Raw genomic sequence first — 21,229 nt, 5'->3', positions numbered from 1 at the left:
AGGTGAAAAATAGTGTCGCTGAAGATGAAGTGGTGCATCAGACCTTGGAAAGGTAATTCAGTGATGGGGGGAGACTTCAGACGGCAAAATAGTCTGGCAGGGTAAGTCAAAACTTGTATGGTACAGTATACTGCTTTGTGTGTGCACATAGAAAAAAAAACATTGTTTGCGATCAAAGACACAAGCTTGGGAATTTGGTCTCCTCCTTGCATATTTTGAGTGTTTGCGGGAATTTTTTAGCGAATCTCTGAAGATGATTGTTTGGTATTGGATGATTGCTTAATAACTTAAGATTGTGGTCAGAAAGGAGAGATGCATTCAACTTTATGGGACAGAGTTAAGAGGCAATGTCCAGGTCTTTTTTTTCTTTTCATGTTCATGAGCCTATGACAAAGACACAATAAGCTGAAGTCATCAAAAGTGCAACCAACAGTTGACTCAGACGAAAATGAGTAAATAAACGGATGGTTTCACACGAATGTGAGCAATAATGGCACACTGACAGCTCTAGTTTATATGGCTAATAACCATGTCACAGCATCATGGAGTCAGCCCGGTGAATTATAGCCCCTCTAGACTCGATTGCTGCAATTTTTCCTAAAGTCTCCCAGAGGAGCAAGATCAGCCACATGTCTGCCACATTTCCCCCTCAGGCCCTGTGGGGATGAGGCAAGTAGTGATGTGGAGTTACGCTGATGGTCGCAGGCTGTTGATTCTTATGTCTCCGCTGGTTGTTTTAAAGACAGACTGATGGGAGTGATGAGAGTGCTTGGGAGGAGATGGAAAAAGGTGCTGTTTGAGCAGCGTCTCTTTGGAGAGGAAGGCTTGAGTTATGGAGCGTTGGCGGAGGCTGGAAACACCTCACACAGCTCCACAGAGGCACGGATGAATGATGGAATGGGAGTTCTACAGCTGTGGCCTAAACAGGAAGGCAAAGGAGTGAAGTGTTTTTCATTACGATCCCTTCCAGCCGCTCTTCCTACGGGATTCTCTTTGTCCTTAGGATCACCTCGGCGTGTTTCGCTCCTTCGCACCATTTTGTCTTTCTCTATTTTGCCTCATCTTTTAAGGCTTTTATACTCACAGCCTGCTACAATACTGTACGACTATAAATCGTTTTCTCCATGTTATTACATATTTGAATCTATCAATGTTATGCGGAGGCATTAAGTTCAAAGTTCAGAGATGCTGATCACCACCGTTGCATTATTAGGACACCCGCCAGCAGCCTTATTTGCGTTACCATTCCTGGAAATGTAAAGTTAAAAAATGGACCAGGGCAAGTCAAACTATATGAATGTCAAAGCATTAGCATGAATAATGCCATTTAAAGTGAACGGAAAGGGAAAATAATTGTGATTTTTTTTTTTTAGGGGAGGCGGGGGATCTAACAGAGCATCATTGAGAAAATGAGCTTGTGAAGAAGGGAAAATGGATCATCTTTTGGTTTCAAAGGGTCTAAGGTGAAAGGCGGTGATAACTTCTACCGCACAGATATGAAAGTGGAGACATTACGCTTATATTTCTTCCTCTACCGTGACTGCACTTTATTGGCCATTTATCTTTTGCGTCTCCCTTTCTCTCCACACTATCTTACTTTGACCCCCCCTCCCCATTGTTCTCTCCGCTTGCAGGGTCGTGATGACTACACAACATACCGACATGATTACAAGGTTCCAGAAAGCAGACAGAGCAGGCAAACTAACAGTGAACTCCCCCTCACTCTCGCTCTTTCAAACAAAAACCTCCGAGATAAGACCGTAATCCCGGTTAGAAAGTACAGGAAAGTTTTGTCCGTGTAAAAGCATGGCAACGCTCAAATCCGGCACCAACAAACAACTGTATAAAACAACGACAGAAGCAAAATCATTTCAGAAGGAAACGATTCTCTGCTCACGACTGAACGTGTGGCGGGTTACATGGCGGGTACGAAGCCTTTGATAAGATGACCATCCGTCCGTCGTGTGTGGACAATTTTCACTAACGGGGCATCCAACGAACATGCGCAAAATAAAGAAACATCACATTCTCGGTCTTCCTTCTTTTTCTTCATCCTCTTAACTAAGCTGATTAACAGGCTCCCATCATCAACACAAGACCCCACCCCCCACCTCCAACCCCACAACCAACAACCCTGAGGCGACGCAGGACGGCAACGGGCCCAACCACGTCTGCACGAAGATTAAATGTGGGATTTGTGTCACGGGTTTGAAATTGGAAATCACAAGTTTGACTAATCAGCTTTGGGGGCTCCACATTCGGCATATTTACAGTACGGGCGCATTATTGGGTGTGTATGTGTCTTCCTCCTGGCTCTCGTGAAAAGAAACAGCCTGCGCACACACAAAAGTACATCTGTGCCTTGTTTCATGTGGCATGGTAAGTTCTTGATGCCCAAAACATACTGCCCATGCTTTGTGTTGTCTTTTGTTCATCTTCTCAGCTGTGGTGATAAACGATCGATGATCAAAGACAAATTGGACGTGCCACACACTAATACTTGTGTACCGTAATTGCTTTAAAGAAAAAACGCCTTGGAAATCAGAGGTTCATAACAAGAGTCACCCCTCACCGCCACGAAATGTAACGGCGACAACTTGCTTCAAAAAGTCGTAAAACGAATGTGGAGTTTAATTGACGTCGCCAACTATCACTAAAACATGGCCATTATCTGGGGGGAAAGGCAGGTTGGCCTTACAGTGAGCCTTTAATGACCGCCATATAACTGCAGGATGAGGATTATACTTTATATTTAATCACTGCGGTAAAGACAAGTGGTTCTGGGGTCCCATCTCTCACCGTGACATTTAGAGACCATCAGCGGCGGATGCTGTCGAGCAAAAGAATAGCGAGTCACGCAGGAGTTTGCCTGTTTTTAAGGGGGGCATTTACACTCCCAGACCTTAGAAAGTCCTGCACAATGTTAAAACAAGCTCAATTTAACAATCCAAAGTAGCTGAAAATACACATGGTGTGCAATCGTGGTGACGGGCAAGTTCTATAAAAGAACTCGGTTCAATTGTAACCCAACTCAGCAATTTATTACAGAGGATAACTCGGTGAAAATACCTTTCAGTCACGTTCCTGGTAACATGTACCGGCGTAAACAGAGTCCACTAATCACAGAGGGTAAAGCAGAAACCCAAAACCCAAATACTCGGTTTTCTTGACGACAGCTCCTTCTCTTTGAGACCAAGCCAGGTTTCAAGACCTATGGCTCCAGGATGATCTGCGATGACATCATGGTCCCATTACAGCAGACAAATAAGTCTGTGTGTTGTCATTACTGGGTTGTGACCGGCTAAGAGCATTTTTACGGGCACTCTGTCTATGTCTGCTGGCCCCGACAAGGTTTTATGAGGTCTCACAGGGAGCTCAAACAGGTTTGGCTCAGGTGATCGAACAAAGGAGACCCACTTGTCAAATTCCGCATAAAGGATCCTCCAGCCAAATCGATGCCCCGGTAGGGCCTGTATAAAATGGAAACAAATAGGGGAGCTTCCGCCTTTTGTGTGGTCTGCTTTATTTTCTGATGACATGTCAAAAACAAAATGTGATTGACGTTGACATTAAAACCAGATGGTTATTGTAACTCTTGTTGAAAACATAAACACTATTTTGACAGTAGATCAACTGAGTAAATGTCACACGGTTCACTCTGCCCGGAGAGAAACATCATTCAGTTGTTGTGTCACTGCTTCATGGTCATCATTCTCTCAAATGTGCCATATAATTGCATTACATTCGAAGAGTGATGGGCCCCATTCACCTTACCAAAGGGTTTTTTGATCACCTTTTTTCCTTGCTTGTCCATGCCAAAATATTGCAAAACTAAATAATAAACAGGTTAGAGAGAGCATGAACTAAATAATAAAACACCTGCATTGTCTGGGCAACACTGACCAGTGTCAACGCAAAACGAGAAGCTCTAATTCAGTTTTCCACACTTCATCGATAACTCACACTATAATACCGTTACCGTTGAGAGCATTAACTTACATTTTCCAGCCTGAGCGAAAATACCAGTGCACATATATTTAAAAAAAAAAAAAAGAGAGGTTTAATGTCATCCGTGGCACACTCAGGTCACGCGTTACATTACAGTATGTGCACGTGTGTTCCCACTGAGCACAACTAAAGATAGAAATGAGAGAAAGGGAAGAAAGATGAGGTGGCGCGGGAGTCGTGTCTTTGCATCTGACTCGGCTCAGGGTGCAACACATCCCCGTCAATTTCCTCACCTGATCTATTTCTGGCAAGGGTTCTATGGGGGCACCTGTTTGCAGGATGAAAGCAACAATTTTATGCTAGCAGAGTGGATTTGTGATTAGTTTATGAAATTAGGTTTTCGAGCATGTGAAAAGCAGAATATAACCTCAAAGTCAACAAACAGGCCTGCTACATTATGCCATTGACTCCAAATGGACTACGTTGATTTCACTGACTGGAGACAAAAGGTTTATTTTTATTCTTTTTTTTTAATTTCAGAAATATGTGTTTAGTAAACTGGTTCGCATTAATCAGGACCAACGTAGCAGCATTTAGCATCAAAAAGATCTGAAACGCCTGATGGTCGGTGCGCTGGATTAAAGAGTGGAGCAAGGCTGTACGTGGCCCACAATGGAGTAAGGCCATACGTGGCCCACAATATATTTTTTCGACCTCGTCTTATGTATGTTCCCACCAGAACCCTTTTCCAGATCATATTTAGAGAGGGAACAAAAGCTCGTCATGGAAACCAACTGTGCTGTAACCTTTTTTAGTTGATAACAAATGAGCCTCGTCCGGCATATGTTTTTTCCCATCTTGATAACCTCTCTCAAAGAGCACCAGAACAAGTCAAAGTGTCAAACCCTGGGAGCCTCGGGAAAGAGTTACTGCTGCAGGTTATCTGTCTGTTTGCCGCTGCTGATTGCCACAAGTTGATCAGCAGTTTTCAAAAGCCATAGGGATCGTTTCAAGCTTTTCCCAGCTCCCTTTTGCATATTTCTGTGTCGAAGAACCCGTACTCATTGCAAAACAAGCCTCTACCTCCCTTTCATCGTCTTGTGAAAATTCATTAGGTATTACTCGCATGTCTTCCAGGCTTTTCATCTGAAGTATTGATAAAAACACATACTGTACATGCAAGCTTAATCAGCTTGATCCACTTGATGTTGAGTTGAAGGAGAGGTGGGTCTGTGTATCTCACTACCCACCTCCCCCCTTCCCCACCTTCCCCCAGCCCCCTTTGTTGGTCTGCTTGCAGGCTGTTTGCTTTCTTAAATGAACGTAATGGTACAAACGGAGGATAAATTGCTTTCTGCGTGCGCCATCTCATCACATCTCTCCCACAGGGGCCTCTCTGTGAAGCGGGAGAGAAGGGTGGGAGGAAAAATGAAAACAGCATGAAAATAATTCACTTGCTTTGCCTTGGAGATACACGTTGCTATCTGTGTAGAGCCATGTGATAAGTTTGATGTACATTTTCTACATTAGGCCTCCTGTGCTATCATCATTGCACAAGCGCAGACTGAAAGGAGAAGGGCAAAAGCCAGCGTTTTGGCATCCGCGCGGAGACCTTATTTTCTAACATGTGGTACAAGGTTTACAACGGGGCTTTTCCAGGGCTGTACTGTTACGACCACATTGGATGAAAACATTCACAACATGCACGGGAACAACAGCAGACAGAAGGACCAGGATTTTTTTTTTTTTTAAACCATTCTCTCTCTCTCCTTCTTACACCAGCCATCCATTTTCTTTCTCCTCACAAGGGTTGCGGGCGTGCTGGAGCCTATCCCAGCTGTCTTCGGGCAGTCGGCGGGGTACGCCTTGAACCGGTTGCCAGCCAATCGCAGGGCACACATCGACAACCAACCATTCATGCTCACACTCACTTCTCGGGACACTTTTGAGTGTTCCATTAACCTACCAGTGCAAGGGAGTACTGGGAGAAAAACCGACGTAGGCACGGGGAGAAAGTGCAAACGGGGGTCGGATGATACCACTTTACTCATGAGATTCCTTCCAAACAAGTATATTGACTGTTCAGATTTTGTTTACTAATTCACCAATTCATTCAAGTCTCTGCTCTGCTCAGTTGTATCAATGGAAAGAGTTGAACAGAAACGCGAAGGAACTAAACATATCCGGTCATGTCAATTTCAAACATGACCTCAGATCAGACAAATAAAAATGGCTGACACTGAGATCGTTCATCTTGGCAAACAAAACAAAAACAGAATAAACTTCCCAACACATACCGAGATACCCCATTTAAAAAAAAAAAAAAACTGTTCATTTCTACTACAGAACGGTATCGCATGCGCTTCATTAAGGCAACGCGCTTCAATATGCGCATGGTGTTTGCTCCCGTGGGGAGCAACATGAAAAGTTATTAGAGACTTAAGAGCTGTTATTTAAGTCACACGCAGAAGCGTGGCTTGTAAAAGATTAATTTGTTTACCAATAAATTATTGAGAGGTGGAATTTAATCAAAGCTACAGATGTTGCCATCAAAAAGGGCCGTTAATCTACTTTTGATTGCAAAATAATGAAACGCATACAATAAAAATCACAGAGACGGCTTGTTGATTGCAGACTTAATTAACTAACTAAGGAGGAGAGAGAAAACAAAACAAATGTTGACTTCGTAACGGCTCAGCAAGCGACCGATCGGGGCAGAACTTCACACATCACATCTTATTTAGCTCCATTAGTGGTTCTGTTGTACCAGGTGTGTCCAAAGTGCGGGCCACACGGGCTGTTAGTTTGGATTGTATTTCTTACTTTGGACACTTGTTGGTGTGCGGTGTCATGTCAATAACGACTACAATGTTCAATAAAATTATGACAACAAACAAGAGAGCAAGATCAACACAAACTGGTGAGGGAGCAGCAAAAACTGCAAAGGGCCGCTCAATCTCATCTTATTTTCTCCATGATAAAGACAACTACAACTTGATGGGTTTTTTTGCGCACGAATATGATGTAAGATGAGTACAGATGACATGCATAAGAGCTGGTTTTTTTTTTTTTACTTCTTCAGAGAATTGATGATATTACATATTTTCAGTGGGACACTCGTACTCCGTTGCGGTGTCTCAATGAATATTCCCTCCGAGAAGCCAAACTATCTTCCAGGAAAGATACACTTACTTTATCTATCCTCCAGAGATGGAAAACCTGGTCTCTTATCCTCTTCGGAAAATGTATTAGCTACCTCGTGATCAAATTTCAAGGACATGCAAGTGTGGGTTTCGACTTTTGAGTGCCAAGTGCAATGGGAGAAAAGTATTTCTTTAAGTGTCGATCTCGGAGTTCTTGCGCTCTCATCCCCTACCTGCTAGCCTCTCTGAGTTTCACAGGACTTCAAAAGCTCTGCACTGCTGAGCTCTATCGGCTCCATGTCTTTTTTTTTTTTTTCCCTGCCTGCTTTGCCCCAATGCTTCCTTCCACCACTGCAGCGCTCTCACTCTGTATTCTGTTAGAATCCTGATGGGTAATGGGAGCAGCAGTCAATCAAACAACAGTTTTAAAAAGTGATGCTTTGTTTCACGCCAGCCTCCCACAAATCCCTCGGAGGCCGGCACCTGTCAGGCTGTCGTGCGCAAACGCGTCATCCGGTGCCAGTCACCCAAACCCCGGGGTCCCTTGGCAGATGGAATAGTTAACTTCTCAGCTGCCTGTCTAGAAATGAGGTCATTCCATTTTGCTAGGACAACCCTTTTTTAATTTATTTTTTTAAATAAACAAGGTGTCGCAAAACTAAAACAACATCAATCGCCCCTCAAGTTAACTCGGCTTGAAAAAAAATAATAATAATAAAAATAAAAAAAGAATTAAAGCTCTGACTTTGAGTGAAATTTGATATCTGTGCTGTCAAAGACTGAAATAAACCTTGACACAAATGAAGAATGCATTTTTATTCTTGTCCGTCATTTTTACTGGGTGACACATTTGTCCAAACATGGCTGGCTCTGTCAGCTCTAATTCCAGCGGGCCTGGTAATAAACTGTCAAATGAGATTCATACTGTGAAGGAACAGTACAAGCTAATACAGCAGACTGAGCGAAGGTTTTTTTTTTTTTTTTTTTTAAATGACATGGTCTGACTCATTCCATCTTTACAGTCATTGTGACCTTGCCATCAGTGCATCATTACCAAAGGTCCATTAGACAGAAACGTGCCTATTCGGGTTATTTGTCCAGCTGCAGCCTCGTCTTATGACCTAAAGAGGTGAAACAAGTGGGCAGCTTCGAAATTGTGGGTGAGTCATGGTTGAATGCTTTTATAAAGACATTCGACCAATGTACATTTGTAAAACACAAAAAGAGCCCAAATTGCAAAACAACAATAAAGCGTAACGGGCAATTGGAGGCATGTGGACCTAATCTCTTCATCCAAGGGTCTGGAAACTGCCTCGAATTAGTTAAATGGACCGAAGAGAAAAAACTCTGCCTTACTTGAAGCTGCGATGACAATTCTGGAGGCTTTTTTTAAACTAAAAAAAAAAAAAATGTATGGTAATCATCTTAGTTTTTCCAAATTACATTTCTACTTTTTTTTTTTTTTTTTTTTTAAAGAAGTTTGACAAGATCACCCATTTATTGGGGCTGTAACCAGAATCAATTAAAACATGACACCACACTGAAATAGAACATCCTTATACTTTACATACTTAACTAAACTGAAACAGCATTTTTTTAGTGTCTTATATCTAGTTAGGAAGTACCCGAAAAATTGTAGCCTCCTCCATCGTTTGAGTTACTCATCCCTGACTTAGAAAAATAGACAGACGGGCAGTCAAGCAAGAAGACATAAATACAGCATTGACAGACAGAACGACAGATAACAACATGCCAGGTCTAATTAGGTCATTGGAAAAATACTATTCCATCTTGTGCCATGTGTTTTGACATCACCAACCTTAGGAGAATATATCTATATCTATATCTATATATATTTTTTTAATATATATTTCATATGCAACACTGTTGATACATCAACAAACCCATGGAAATTAAATGTCACACCAAACTAGTAAAACAGGAGAGTGGGAGACCAATACCCTGCAAGGCAGGTTATTTCGGAGTTATTTGCTTTAATAAACCAATTACTCTTAGAGACGATGTAATGACTGGCGTAATGTATTTGGATTTCAATTCAAAACATTTGTCAAGGAGGGGGCAAAAAAAGAAAGAAAAACATTAGCCAGATGGACAGAGGGAATTAATAATAATAAATGCAATCGGAATTTGCTAAACACAATTAGACTTCTCTCAGGGAACGAACCACATGTTTTTTCAGTGAAAACCCCACACTGTTTTTTTGTATCCCTGTGGCTTGAATTGATATTTAATAGAATCACATCCATCACTGCCGGAAAATCTTTAGTTTTGCCAGTGTCAAAATTGGGCTTTGGGGGAAAAAAAAATATATATATATTTCCAAGACATAATGTTAAGATTCTGAGGTTATATCTTATCTTGAGACTGATGGGCCATACCTGTATTGGCACAGGGATTGAGCTAGTTATCAGTTTGGCCAGATAATCATGCCATTGCTGCTGTAATTGACTTATATAGGATAGAGGAGGGGGGCAGTATGCGGTCGAAGAAGGGAGACGGATCCTTGAAAATCATTATTATATACGCATCTTGTGGAGCTGGAGACACACACACACAAACACACACGCACGCACACACAGTGAATATGATCTTCCCAGTTTACCAGAAGAACAAGTATAACATATGTAAGGACCGTAGGCACGCATAAGCCACAACAGGTACGAGAGTAACATCCAATGTCCTTCAATGAACCTTACGTGGAAGAAAAAAAAAACCAAACAAACAAACCCGGACAAGTATGGGGAGAGCGTGCAAATTCTACACAAAAGCTTGGAGGTTCTGGATTTGAACCTCTAACTTAGAAAACAATGAGACAGATTTGCTGATAATCATGCATTTACTGTCAGGTGTTCCAGATATCGAAAAGGGTGAGTAAATGCTGGATTTGCAGTTTTGATTTTTTGGGGGGGTGATAGTGATGCATTGAACGCTCAAATCAGTTTGCATTTTACTGACTACCGTGACATATTATCCAAGTTGCTCACTGCAAACAACTATGTTGTCTCCTTGCATTTGAGTTAAAAAGGCGTGAGCGCGACAAAATAAATGAGTCATTTAAGTAGCATTTGGAATTCATTTGGAACTTGTTATCGCCATTTCAACTCTCCATGGCATTGGTGATACAACTCCAAGATAATCTTTGCTCAACAGAAGCCGTGAGTGAAACGGAGATGAACTCAAACAGAGCATGACTGGAAAAAAAAAAAAAAAGTGTGTGAGGCTGAAAGGATTACCTCTGATCCAGGGATAATGAGGGGAAAAAAGACATGAAATTACATTCTAGCGCTAAGATAAAAGATTCCTGCTGGTGTTTCACCTTGCCTATGAAATCCGCTTGTTGTCAAGTGTGCAGTGTTTGTTATCCGTGACAAGCAAAATGAGAAAATACAACCGCAACAAAGTTGATATGCCATATGAGACGCCGTATGTGAACTAAACTGTGTAACAAAAGGCATAACGGTAGTCTTACTGTTCCTCTTGAGCGCATTTGTATAGTGAGTCAGAAGCATTCCGACATCCATCATCAACTGTTGACCTACCTGTCTGAAGATGCAGGGCGTCCATTGCGAGGCTTGTTGACCTGAGCGTAGAGCGCCTCAAGAGGTGGGTTGTTGTTTGGAAGATTGGACGAAGGATGAGGGCTCTGCGGACCCAGAGGGAGATGGTACTGGTGGACACTTCCGTAAGGGTCTAAGCTGCCGCCGTCCGCGGACGAGTCCCAAGATCCGATGCCAGCATAGGTGTGCTCTTCGTCCGAACTCAACGCGGAGTGGCCGATGATATCTTGGATTTCGGCGTATTCCCGCTCCTTTGCCTGCTTCTCCCGGAGCTCACGCTTTTTGGCCTGTATTCTAGGGGAAAAACAAGGTCATTGTTTGAGATTATTCACTTTAGTCGTGATATCCGTGCGCAAAAAAAAAAGGGGGTTGCAATTGCCTATAATGCAGTATTTCCTTTTTTTTAGTGTAGCTTGTGGTAATTAAACTCTAAAAAGAAGTTCCGTCTCTGGAAATGTTCTCTAAGTGGGTAGGAAAAAAAACGTGTATGTTCCTTTTTATTCAACGATGACACTTTCAATGAGCCACCAGAAAACTGAATTGATCTTATCTGTGAAATCCGGGCCCGGCCTAGAGGAGGTAGGAAGTAAGAGAACCTCTCGACCTCCGTTCCTGCACCTTCTCCTACTTGCTTTTTCTCCTCACGGGGTCAGCTCAAGACAATGGTGCCTTTCACAAGTCTCTTCCTGTCTCATAGAACGGCTCCACGTGAATGTGCATGCATTTGTGGCGAACAGAACTATGTCATGACGCTGCGCCAACGAGGAAGTGAAAAGACCTGGCATTTGAGTAAGAGGCTGAAGGTCGACCTCCCGCTGCAGGCACTTTGACGGCAGCCACCCGACTGCTCACAGGTTCCAGATGTTGCATCCCCGTCGTGGGATCGCACACACGTCTGCGCCAACGGACACCAGCGTGCTCCCTTCCACTATTGCAACACATCCCTTTAACCTTTGGTCATAAACGACCTCTGACATCCAACGCCACTCGTCTCTCACCGCTGCCTCACAGATGATTGACACGCTTGAAACAGGCCTTGAATCCCCTCCAGACTCTCGGTCCTCCATGTCTGTATTTTTAATAACAGTAATCATATTTCAAACAATCACCATTTTTCAGCGGCGGATTAACCCAATTCCCACATCCAACTCAAAGACCGCCTTATTTATTTCCAGCCTTCCCAAATCCCATTTGCTCAGCATGATCTCCACAATTAAATTTTGATGGCGGCCTGATGTGGTGTTTGTATGATATGCAGTCCTCGGTCGTGCATGAACATGTCTGTTCTTTTATTATTTACATGACCACAGTGCAGGTACAATGTGGAAATTCTTAACTAACAGCACGAGTCGTGTGCTCTCAGTGCAGCCACCTGCCCAGCGGACATAACGTAAGTCTCAAAACTGGAAAACACAATTCTCCAAATCCCTTCCACCTGCCATCTGGCTGAAGCGATGTCTGATCTCTGCCAGGAAGGACTCGAAAATAGTGTTAGCGGAGGTTCACCGAAGTCCGCTGGGATCCAAGCCCCAACCCTCGTTGAAGAACTAATCAGATTTATAAAAATGACAACGTTGACATTTGTAATGTGATAATGCCCTTGCCTGGACTGATGACACAAAGCACAGCGACTTTCCTACAGGGAATGCTTGTGTGTGCACTATTTTCCTCGAACACACCTCTGTTAGATTCTTCCTATGTTGCCATCGTGCGGATGGGTCGCAACAGCAGTGCAGCATTCACAACACTGCAAACTAATCCAGAGTAACACACATACACTGGATTTGAGAAAGTCTACACCCCCCACCCCGTTCAAATGGAGGAAATTAGAGACAGGTACAAACCTGTCAGTCCACCCAATGTCCTTCCACTGTCAATGTTACTCTGAGCCAAAAATAGCTAGCAGACGCTCGTCAATATTTAATCGGCCCAACAGGAGTCAGTCAGGGGACAGAGGACGGTCTACGACCAGGCACTTTATTTTGAAGTCAACACTCTTAGAAGTTTGAGAGACTGTCTTTTCGGTATGCATTGTTACCGTAGCAGATGAAAAAAAACAAAACTAAGACTCTGACTTTCTCATTCACGATGAATAGATTCTTTTTTTTCTTTTCACTGCACCCTCATCAAAACATGTTCTTTTGTTGTGAAGAGCAGATGGAGGGCAGCGTATGGATATGTGAATTCAATCAAAGTAGCAGCAAATGATTCCTTGCAGCTGTCTGTGCAGAATTACAAACTCCCAGATAGCCCATCTTTTCCGTTGACACTTGGCCCATAATAGCATCATGCAATCCAAAGAGATAATTGTCCGTGTTCCAGGGTGTTCATTTACAGGGGAGATAATCACATTAACTTGCCTTAGGTATCAAAATCATTATAATTGTAATCACAAAAATAATTATGATCGTAATCACACTTCCACATCACACAGTTCGCGCTTTCTTTGAACTTAGGGAACTCAAATAGGATTGTGAAATCATGATGTCGTTTGAGAAATAAGAATAATAATAACATTGGGACCAGATGCACACTAATGCCCTGTGCAATCGGGATTTCCCAATTGCACAGGGCATTAGCGTGCCTTGAAGCAAATTGCTTTTTTTTTTTTTTTTAAATCTGGACACAGGTGAGAGGTACTGCACGAAAAAGGGAGGGGTATTACATGTGCTGAACATGAACCCATTAAAAATGCTTATTGCTTGTTGTATTAAGAACGGCAATAATAAGACTGCTCAAACAATAGGAATGAAACAGCTATTGAATGTTCGGGCTTGACAGTGGTCTGCGTTTTTCTGGCTGCTATTTTAGTTTTTCCGTCCGTGGCGCTGGCATGAATCGAGGATTGTGATGGAACATTGGAACATACTGTTCGAGACACACCTCATCGAGGTTCTTTGTATGCAAAGTCAATTGCTGACTGATCTGAAAGACTGGTCTGATTATTTTTGGACAGAGTCAGCAAGTAGGCACGTGACAAATTAAAAGAACGGTGCCGGAGAAAACAGAAGAAAAAAAAAAAAGGAAAACATGCTCTTTGGTGGTCTGGGGGGAACAGGGACGAGGAAAGTCACAGTGGAGTGCTGGTCACTGATTAGAAGCCAAGCGGAGCCAAGCAGATAAGAGAGAACGGACATCATAATCAACTGCCACAGTGAAAGACAGAGAATGGAGCTCACTTCAGGCATAAAATGAAGAGGGAGCATTGTCAACTTGTCGTTTATGTGCCCCCAATTTGCCCGGAAAAATAGATTCGGGGCCAACGCGTGCAGAGATAAGTCAGAGACTGATAGAGGCTTGAACAGCACCACACATGCTCCCTTTTCTTTCTGCCTTTCTCCCCCCAAGGCCCTCGCATGGAAGCGGGTGACAGCCGCAGAAAATGCTGCGCTTCCAACCCTGACAAGGTCCAATCGGAAAGCTTGTTGTCTCCACAGTCTTGTTAATGGGAACCAATCAGATAAGCGTGTCCGCAAAGTATAAAAGAGGCCAGGGTGATGGCTGCCGGTACTGGCCTGAACGGATAGAGATCAGGCTAAACCCCACAGGCTCAAGTCCTGCCTTGATGAGACTCCAAAGAGTTAATAAGCTCCACTAGAAAGAATGTGCCAAAATCCCCCCCCCCCCAAAAAAAGCATCTGATTGCCTGCTTGCATCAAATTGATTGTATTGCAGAGTGCTAGTGTTTGAGATGATTTCACCACCTTTCATCCAAAATGTGGTTGGTAAAATACAATACAAGCCTTGGGGGACACCTTTCGCTCTTGCATTTAATTAATCAATCAGGGAATCCATTTTGTTACCCCTGAATAATAATTCTTCATCTTAGCAACCATATGAAGTCACAATCATTGGACTCACCGCCTGGTTGACTGCTCCTTGGAACACACAGTTCATTTCAAAAGTGTCAACTCAATTTAATCACTGCCTATAAATCAGAATTAGGGTTGCAGTCTCTCCAGGGTCGCACTGACCCAGCAAGTGAGTTTTGGAATCGCGGGGCGGTGAAATGCAAAAAAAAAAAAAAAAAAAAAGTAACAAGACACATTTCTGGGCCCATCTGAACCTGAATACTTTCAACATGGACTTGGCATCAGGGCAGGTGGGATTATTATTAGCCCGTCTGATTTCCCTCAGGATTCACTTTCCACTAACCATGGGACAATCCAGGCTTGGCGCAGTGATAGGGTTTGGGAGCAGGTACAAAAGAATAGAAGAATTGGGTGTGCCTCGTGCACCAGCAACTGGGATGGGAGCTCACGCATGCAGAACGGAGTGGGAATGAGAATGCGGTGCAAGACAAAGAAATTGTCTGACAGCGGTCGGGATTTAAATAGCGTGTGTCCATTTTAGGGGAGCGAATTGCACTTATCTCCTGCGCTCTCTGTGTGTCTGCGTGTTGATTATGCTGCTTAGCATGACAGTCGTTTTGGGAAGTGCTCAAAGGAGATAGTCCTGGATGGAGCAGCTCCTTCTCCAGGGCCGGGCAGTCTCCGGGGCGCACTGAGGAAAATGTGTTCGGCCTTCAGCCAGGGAGGGCCTTCGCCGCATGTCTGAGCCAAATACCAGGGAGGAAAGTGCTCGCGCTTTCTGAGCAAGGCCTCCAGATGTTTCATTCAGTCGAGAAGAGAGCCTTTGTGAGGTTGTGTGTGTGTGTGTGTGTGTGTGTGTGTGTGTGTGTGTGTGTGTGTGTAAACCGTTACGCTGCATTTGACAGCCTTCCACCCTTCTCTTCATTTGCCGAAAGAGGGAGCGATATCAAGCCCTATTGTTTCTATTCAATTAGCCGCTATTACCAGCGGCTGGTTGATCGGCGAGTTCATTTAGTCGATGGAGAACAATGAGGCAGCAAGCTGTCTTTTCATTCAGCCCGCATTAATATTGTTCCCCCCTGCTAGAGAATTCAACAGGGCTCATCCACAAGGGATGAGGCGAACCCTGCAAACTGAAATGCCTCTTCTTCCTCCGCGCACCCCAATGTCCACTAACACAAAGCCAAAACGATGGAAAATATGAAGGGACAGTGTATTCGAGAGTGATTAACAGCACCGGCAGGCTGCAGTGAGAAACAAATGCAGAGCCGCGATGATTTCGCTATAATTAGGAGCACCGTTCAATCATGGCAAATCCACAGGGACAGACAAGCGCCATTAGGTGAGTGCCTCTGAACAGCACAGGCAACAATAGGCTATAAATACTATTAACTGTTAAGAAATGAAACATCATTTTTCAAAATTGGTATTTGTTTTGTTTTTATGACCAGTCTACACAATTTGAATGGAGCATTATAATGGAATTCTCTGAAGATGCTGAATATTCATGTCAACGTAGTTCAATGGGAGGGATGAATATACATTGTTTTTCCAAGTCTATGCATTTAGCTTTTTGGAAACGCCTTGTTTTCAGTTGTTTTGCGTTTTTGCTAAAAAAAATCAAATAAAATATGAACACGGTCCATTTCAGCATTGTTCCCCTTCACAAGAGTTTTGCTGAGGAGATTTTAACAGGCCCGAACTTGTTCTGAGCACTCACCTCTCTTGTTCAAGCCTCATTCGCTGAGTGTCCTCCTCAGAGGCGTGCACATCTTCAGCTTTAGATTTACTGGAGGCCCTCCTTTCCACTCTGTCTGCTGGCTGTTCATTACCGCGGTGCTTCCCAAACCTAAGCAAAAGAGAGGTACGGGCGCATTTACTTTGCAATTCTCAGACTGCTCAAAGTCGCACGTCACCTCCCTCATCCGGCGAAATTCAGGTTAAACTGCTCAGAAAGGAAATTAAAGTGTCAAAACTGTCAGACTCTTCAGGTTCAGTGTGTACCGGGGGAGACGGCTGAGAACACAGTCTCCGGCATTTGCGGGTGAATTATTTGGTCTCCTTCATGTGAATACAATCAAAAAGAAAAAAAATAACATCAAGTTTAAAGAAAAAAAAAATCGTAAACACCCTCTGGCATCCTGTCACCTTCTACAAAATTAACAGCCAACAAGAGCAGCGACAGCTCCTGAGTAAGTTGGAAAGAACGACAGGAAACCAGGACGGATGCAACGTTGTACCGCAACGTTGCAAACTTTTACATTTTAATCACAGCAGTTACACATATGCGGCGGTAAAGCCACGACAGCTTCACGGTGAAGTGGGAATAGGATGGTAAATTCCTCGGGTCAGCCAAGCTTGGTGCTGACAGAATCAACGGCAGGGGACCCGCAGGCTGAAAATGATGAGGAATGGAATATAGAAGAATGGTGTCCTCAAGTCAAAACCGTCATACAATATCGAAAACTCTACAATCGGGCAACATCATAACTCACACCAACGTGCTTGTGGCAGTGCGTGAGATCTGATTTCCACGTTTATACCTCCACAAATAAGCTTGCGAGAGTGGCTGAACTCATGATGACAAACAAGGGCTCACGCTATTTTGTCCAAGTGGAATGAAATTTGCTGGTCTTTGATTCTTTGTTTAGCATTCCAGCTTGGCTGAACATCAGCCATCAAAAAAAAAAAAAAAAAAAAAAACGACTGCTCCTTGGACGTGGCTGCTTTGGATGAGCTATATTTTAAAAATGTCTGCAGCCAGATGGGAGATTTTGTGCTTACGCCCAGCATAGGTCAAGGTGATAATGTTTGGGAATCTCATCCGCAGACTACATGCATTACCTAATTAATTAATCAACAAATAGCTCCAGGAAGTAAGAGTCAGTAATTTATCCTGAGGCTGCTTTCTATCATCTCCGCAGGTGACAGTTTTCATTGTAACGTCCAAAAAAAAAAAAAAAAAAGTCTACTTTCAATTTATCTTCTGAATCAACAGCAGTGCATTGGGCAATTTGTGACTGTCAAATATATTGGCAGGTTTAACAGAACCAGGGCATCAGCAGCCATCAAATGAAAAGTGACCTCCTCCTTACTGGCAGCGTGAAACATTCAAGTGGAAGACAAACACTCCATATTCCCTTCCCTATAACACTTCATCCTGTTGAGAGTAGCAAGGGGCTGGAACGTATCCCAGCTTACTGCAGGCAAAAGGGAAACTACGCCCTGGATTGGTCACCAGTCTATTGAGACAAGCAATAAACATAATGTTTGAATTCAGCCATTCGTTTACTTGAACATCAAAGTATTTCCTACGGCCTTTTTCGTGTAGTGAAAAAAAAATACTACTGAGGAGCAATTACAATTATTTGGGTTAAACGGCGCCAGGAGGAAAGACACAATTCAGTCATTTCTTTTCTTTTTTTTAATTTTATTTTTTTCAAACTGGCACTGTAGCATGAATCATGCTGCATTGACAGAGAACTTGACAAGGCTTGATAATAACATATTGATTGGTCACCGAATTGCACTGCTTGAATGACAATAGTGTCTTTCAACCAAAAATGATAATGTTCATCCCTGCAGAGCCATTTCGAGTCAAAATGTATTCCGTCCATGCGCAGGCTTTGGCGGATCAAGGTAAGATGCAGCAAAAGGGGAAACAAACTACAGTTTGATGCAAACGAAGTAAAAGGTGCCAGTGTGAAGGCACCATTGGATCTGAAGCTGCTGTCTGAGAGGTTGCACACAACATGCAGAGAGCGGAGCTCAAATGTGTGCAACTTGTGACTGTTATCAGCGGGTGACCTTGAACAAAACCGCTGTTAGATCTACAAGGTGTTACCATGGTTACCACTCTCAAGATTCTACAGAGCAAATTAAGGCCTGCATGATTTTGCTACCCATGTGATTTTTTTTTTTTTTTTTAATTTCTTCATTGCCACAAATGTTACATGACCTCATTGCAGAAACAACAACCGAAGGGCTCAATTACAACACCGGAATGGATTCATAAAACTAATACAAATGTCACACCAAAACATTCCAAAACAAAAAAAAAATATAAGCCATTCATTTGAGTAGACTTGTTTGATACTTCGATTTGATTTTCCAGAATAACAAAAGACGAGCGATGTCGTCATATCTGTGTAATATGTACAAATTGCATCATATTGACAGCTGTTTCACACTATTCTGGAAAGCTATTCTGCAGTTTGTGAAGTTTCGAATCATATTCACGACCGTCAAATCTATATGTACTTGTATTTCTTTCTTTTTGTGGGTAGAGATCTGGTAAATATCTTGTGTTGGACCTCATTCGATTATTGTCGCTACCCGATGCAGTCTCCGGTGGGCGTAACCCTTCACAATATTCACCGTTTCCGTGTCAATAAACAAATAAAGCAGTTGCATATAATTAGCAAGAGGCCTATGTTGCTAATCGTATGTACAGTAGCTCTCGCATAGTTATTTTATCCATGTAAATCGACCGGCACATCCCCATGAAGCTGCGATCTACTCTTCTGCTTGTGACTAACTGGCCGCGGTACTGTTTAATGATCCGTTCTTCAGCATCTATCTCACTGAGGCAAGCAGCAGTCAACTGAAAGTGATGAATGCACGCGTGCGGAGTTCTTCTAAAAACAACAAAGAAAGATGGAGTGAAGCGCTTGCAACTGAATGAAAAGATAGCGAGCGCGCAGCTGGATAACACGCGCGTCTGATCAATGAGATAGTGAAGCAGTGAATGCAGATGGGCCCAGAGAATATCTATGACCTGTAGGAGTCACCCGCAAAGCTGGAGCACTGCGCCATTCATCACCACTTGGCCTGATAATGTCTGAATGGCCATCGAGCCTCATTTGGACAGTATGCAATCTTGCACGTGTCAGTTATATCAAATAGATTCAATGCTTTGATGGCGACTAATGTGACGACCCACCAGGAATAAAGTCGGAGCGTTCAATTTCGCTGTCATGCCTTGAATACATCTGCGCCCAGCAAGCTCATGAGAGAAATAGACTTCAGCTATAGTCAATCTCACGTTTGATATGAGTGTGTGTGTGTGTGTGTGTGTGTGTGTGTGTGTGTGTGTGTGTGTGTGTGATTTAACTTTAACCGAGAGCAAATCTACCCATAGTGCGTATCATTGGATTTCAAATTTGGGAGCTACTGGCGCTAATTGTTGCGTTGTGCTTTGCAGACATACCGCGCTAATTTTGGTTTCAGGCTTTTGTACGTAAACAATTTTACATGTGTGGAAAAGATCCGTTCTGTCACTTGTCATTTTGCCCGGGTCTTCTAATCACGGTTTTGCACAGCGATGCCGTTTGCACCCGTCGTTCGGGTGGGAGATTTCAAGACGTGATCAGCCATTGCAATTCGTCTCAGGGTTGCTCATTCACACACGCCACGCTTCAATAAAGCAGGCCTCGAAAATTGTTGTCAGAGATTGCTGTTAAACTGCCTCCTCACGAACAAGGCAAATGCTTTCTGAGTGCCGTTGTCAGCCATGTTTGTCTCATCGCATTTGACTTCATTCACCGACAACACTTTGAGGTTGTACCGACTTCCTCGCAACCCGAAATGCGTCATTACTTTCAGAACATTAGCCGTAAAATACTTTGCATCATTCCGAGTTGATAAAGGAACGTGGGACTCAGAACGCATGAATAAACAGGATCCATCTACTGTATGGGAGTAAGTGACGGGAAGATAATTTCAAGGGCAGACATGGACGAGTCATTTGGTTTCTGCTTGGCCAACCTGAAAGTTAATCCGAATCTTCCAGGCGGGAGCTCCGACATGCATTTGAGGCATTTGCTGCTGTGAAGGGTGAAAAGAATAAACTTCACCTCCATTTACTTTTTCTTTCACCTTCAAGCAGATACGATGACGTAGTTTGATCAATTTCAACGGTCGCTTTCAGATACGTTCACCGGCCCGTCTATTGTTGTCATTTCTTGTTGTGTGCCACTGCAACGACATCACCTGCAGAAGTGAGCAGAATGTGATTTTCCTTCTTTTACAATAACATCATTTTTTGAGTAAATCTCATTAGCTCGTGCAAGTGCACCGAATCTTTTGTTTCGAATTGGGGGATAGCCTTCACCATTGATGCCCCATCTGGAATTCCGACACAGTCTGCAATTTCTGACACATTTTAACGGGGACTTGTGGCTTTGTCAAAGAATAGTTTCAACATTTTCATTTGCTCACATTGTTTGGGGGAAAAAAACGAAAGCAGAATTAACTTAATTTTGGGGACTGCAACTCTCATAGTACAAGATATCACGAGTGTGCAGATAAACATGGGGCTTTTGAGGACGATGCCGAAAATAATCAAGGAATGTGAATCGTTCTATGAGAACGCTTGGGACTTGTGTGACGAAAGATGGTTTTCAGCTCTGGGGGGGAGCTTGCTAAATGTGTTCTGAAAGAGAAAGAAAGCAGCAGGGTGACATATGAAGGGGTGAGAATGGGATTCAGAAGGTTTCATGCTGGGTGGGGAAAGCAGTATGTACTGCATCATGGAGGCATGAAATGTATTTATTCATGATTAGGCCATGCACTCGTGGGAGGACACACTGCAGGCAATATCTTCGATTGGTTCCAAAACAAGCCGGCTGAGAACATTTTGGACTTTGGAGGAGTCCATTTCTGTGGTCATCAGTTTGGGTGTTTCGTGTGCAAAAGTCACAAATAAAAAGAAAGATTTCAGGCCATCTTAATATTGTTTATATATATA

At 43.1% G+C, this 21,229-nt stretch overlaps 1 protein-coding gene across 1 annotated transcript in view; it reads right to left on the bottom strand.

Moving 5' to 3' along the window:
* LOC109512654 (partitioning defective 3 homolog) overlaps positions 1 to 21,229 on the bottom strand; it is a 188,856-nt gene that overhangs the window by 22,517 nt on the left and 145,110 nt on the right. Inside the window, exons 21-22 of the mRNA XM_019864537.1 lie at positions 16,202 to 16,330; positions 10,652 to 10,963 (exon numbers count right to left, since the gene is read on the bottom strand). Coding sequence (XP_019720096.1) covers positions 10,652 to 10,963; positions 16,202 to 16,330 — 441 coding nt within the window. The remainder of the gene's footprint in view (positions 1 to 10,651; positions 10,964 to 16,201; positions 16,331 to 21,229) is intronic.

Source organism: Hippocampus comes, unplaced genomic scaffold (genome assembly GCF_001891065.2).
Source record: "Hippocampus comes isolate QL1 unplaced genomic scaffold, H_comes_QL1_v1.1 scaffold389, whole genome shotgun sequence".
In the NCBI taxonomy this organism is placed as follows: Eukaryota; Metazoa; Chordata; class Actinopteri; order Syngnathiformes; family Syngnathidae; genus Hippocampus; species Hippocampus comes.
Note: the sequence above shows the minus strand (reverse complement) of the source record. Positions and strands in the feature narration are given on the sequence as shown.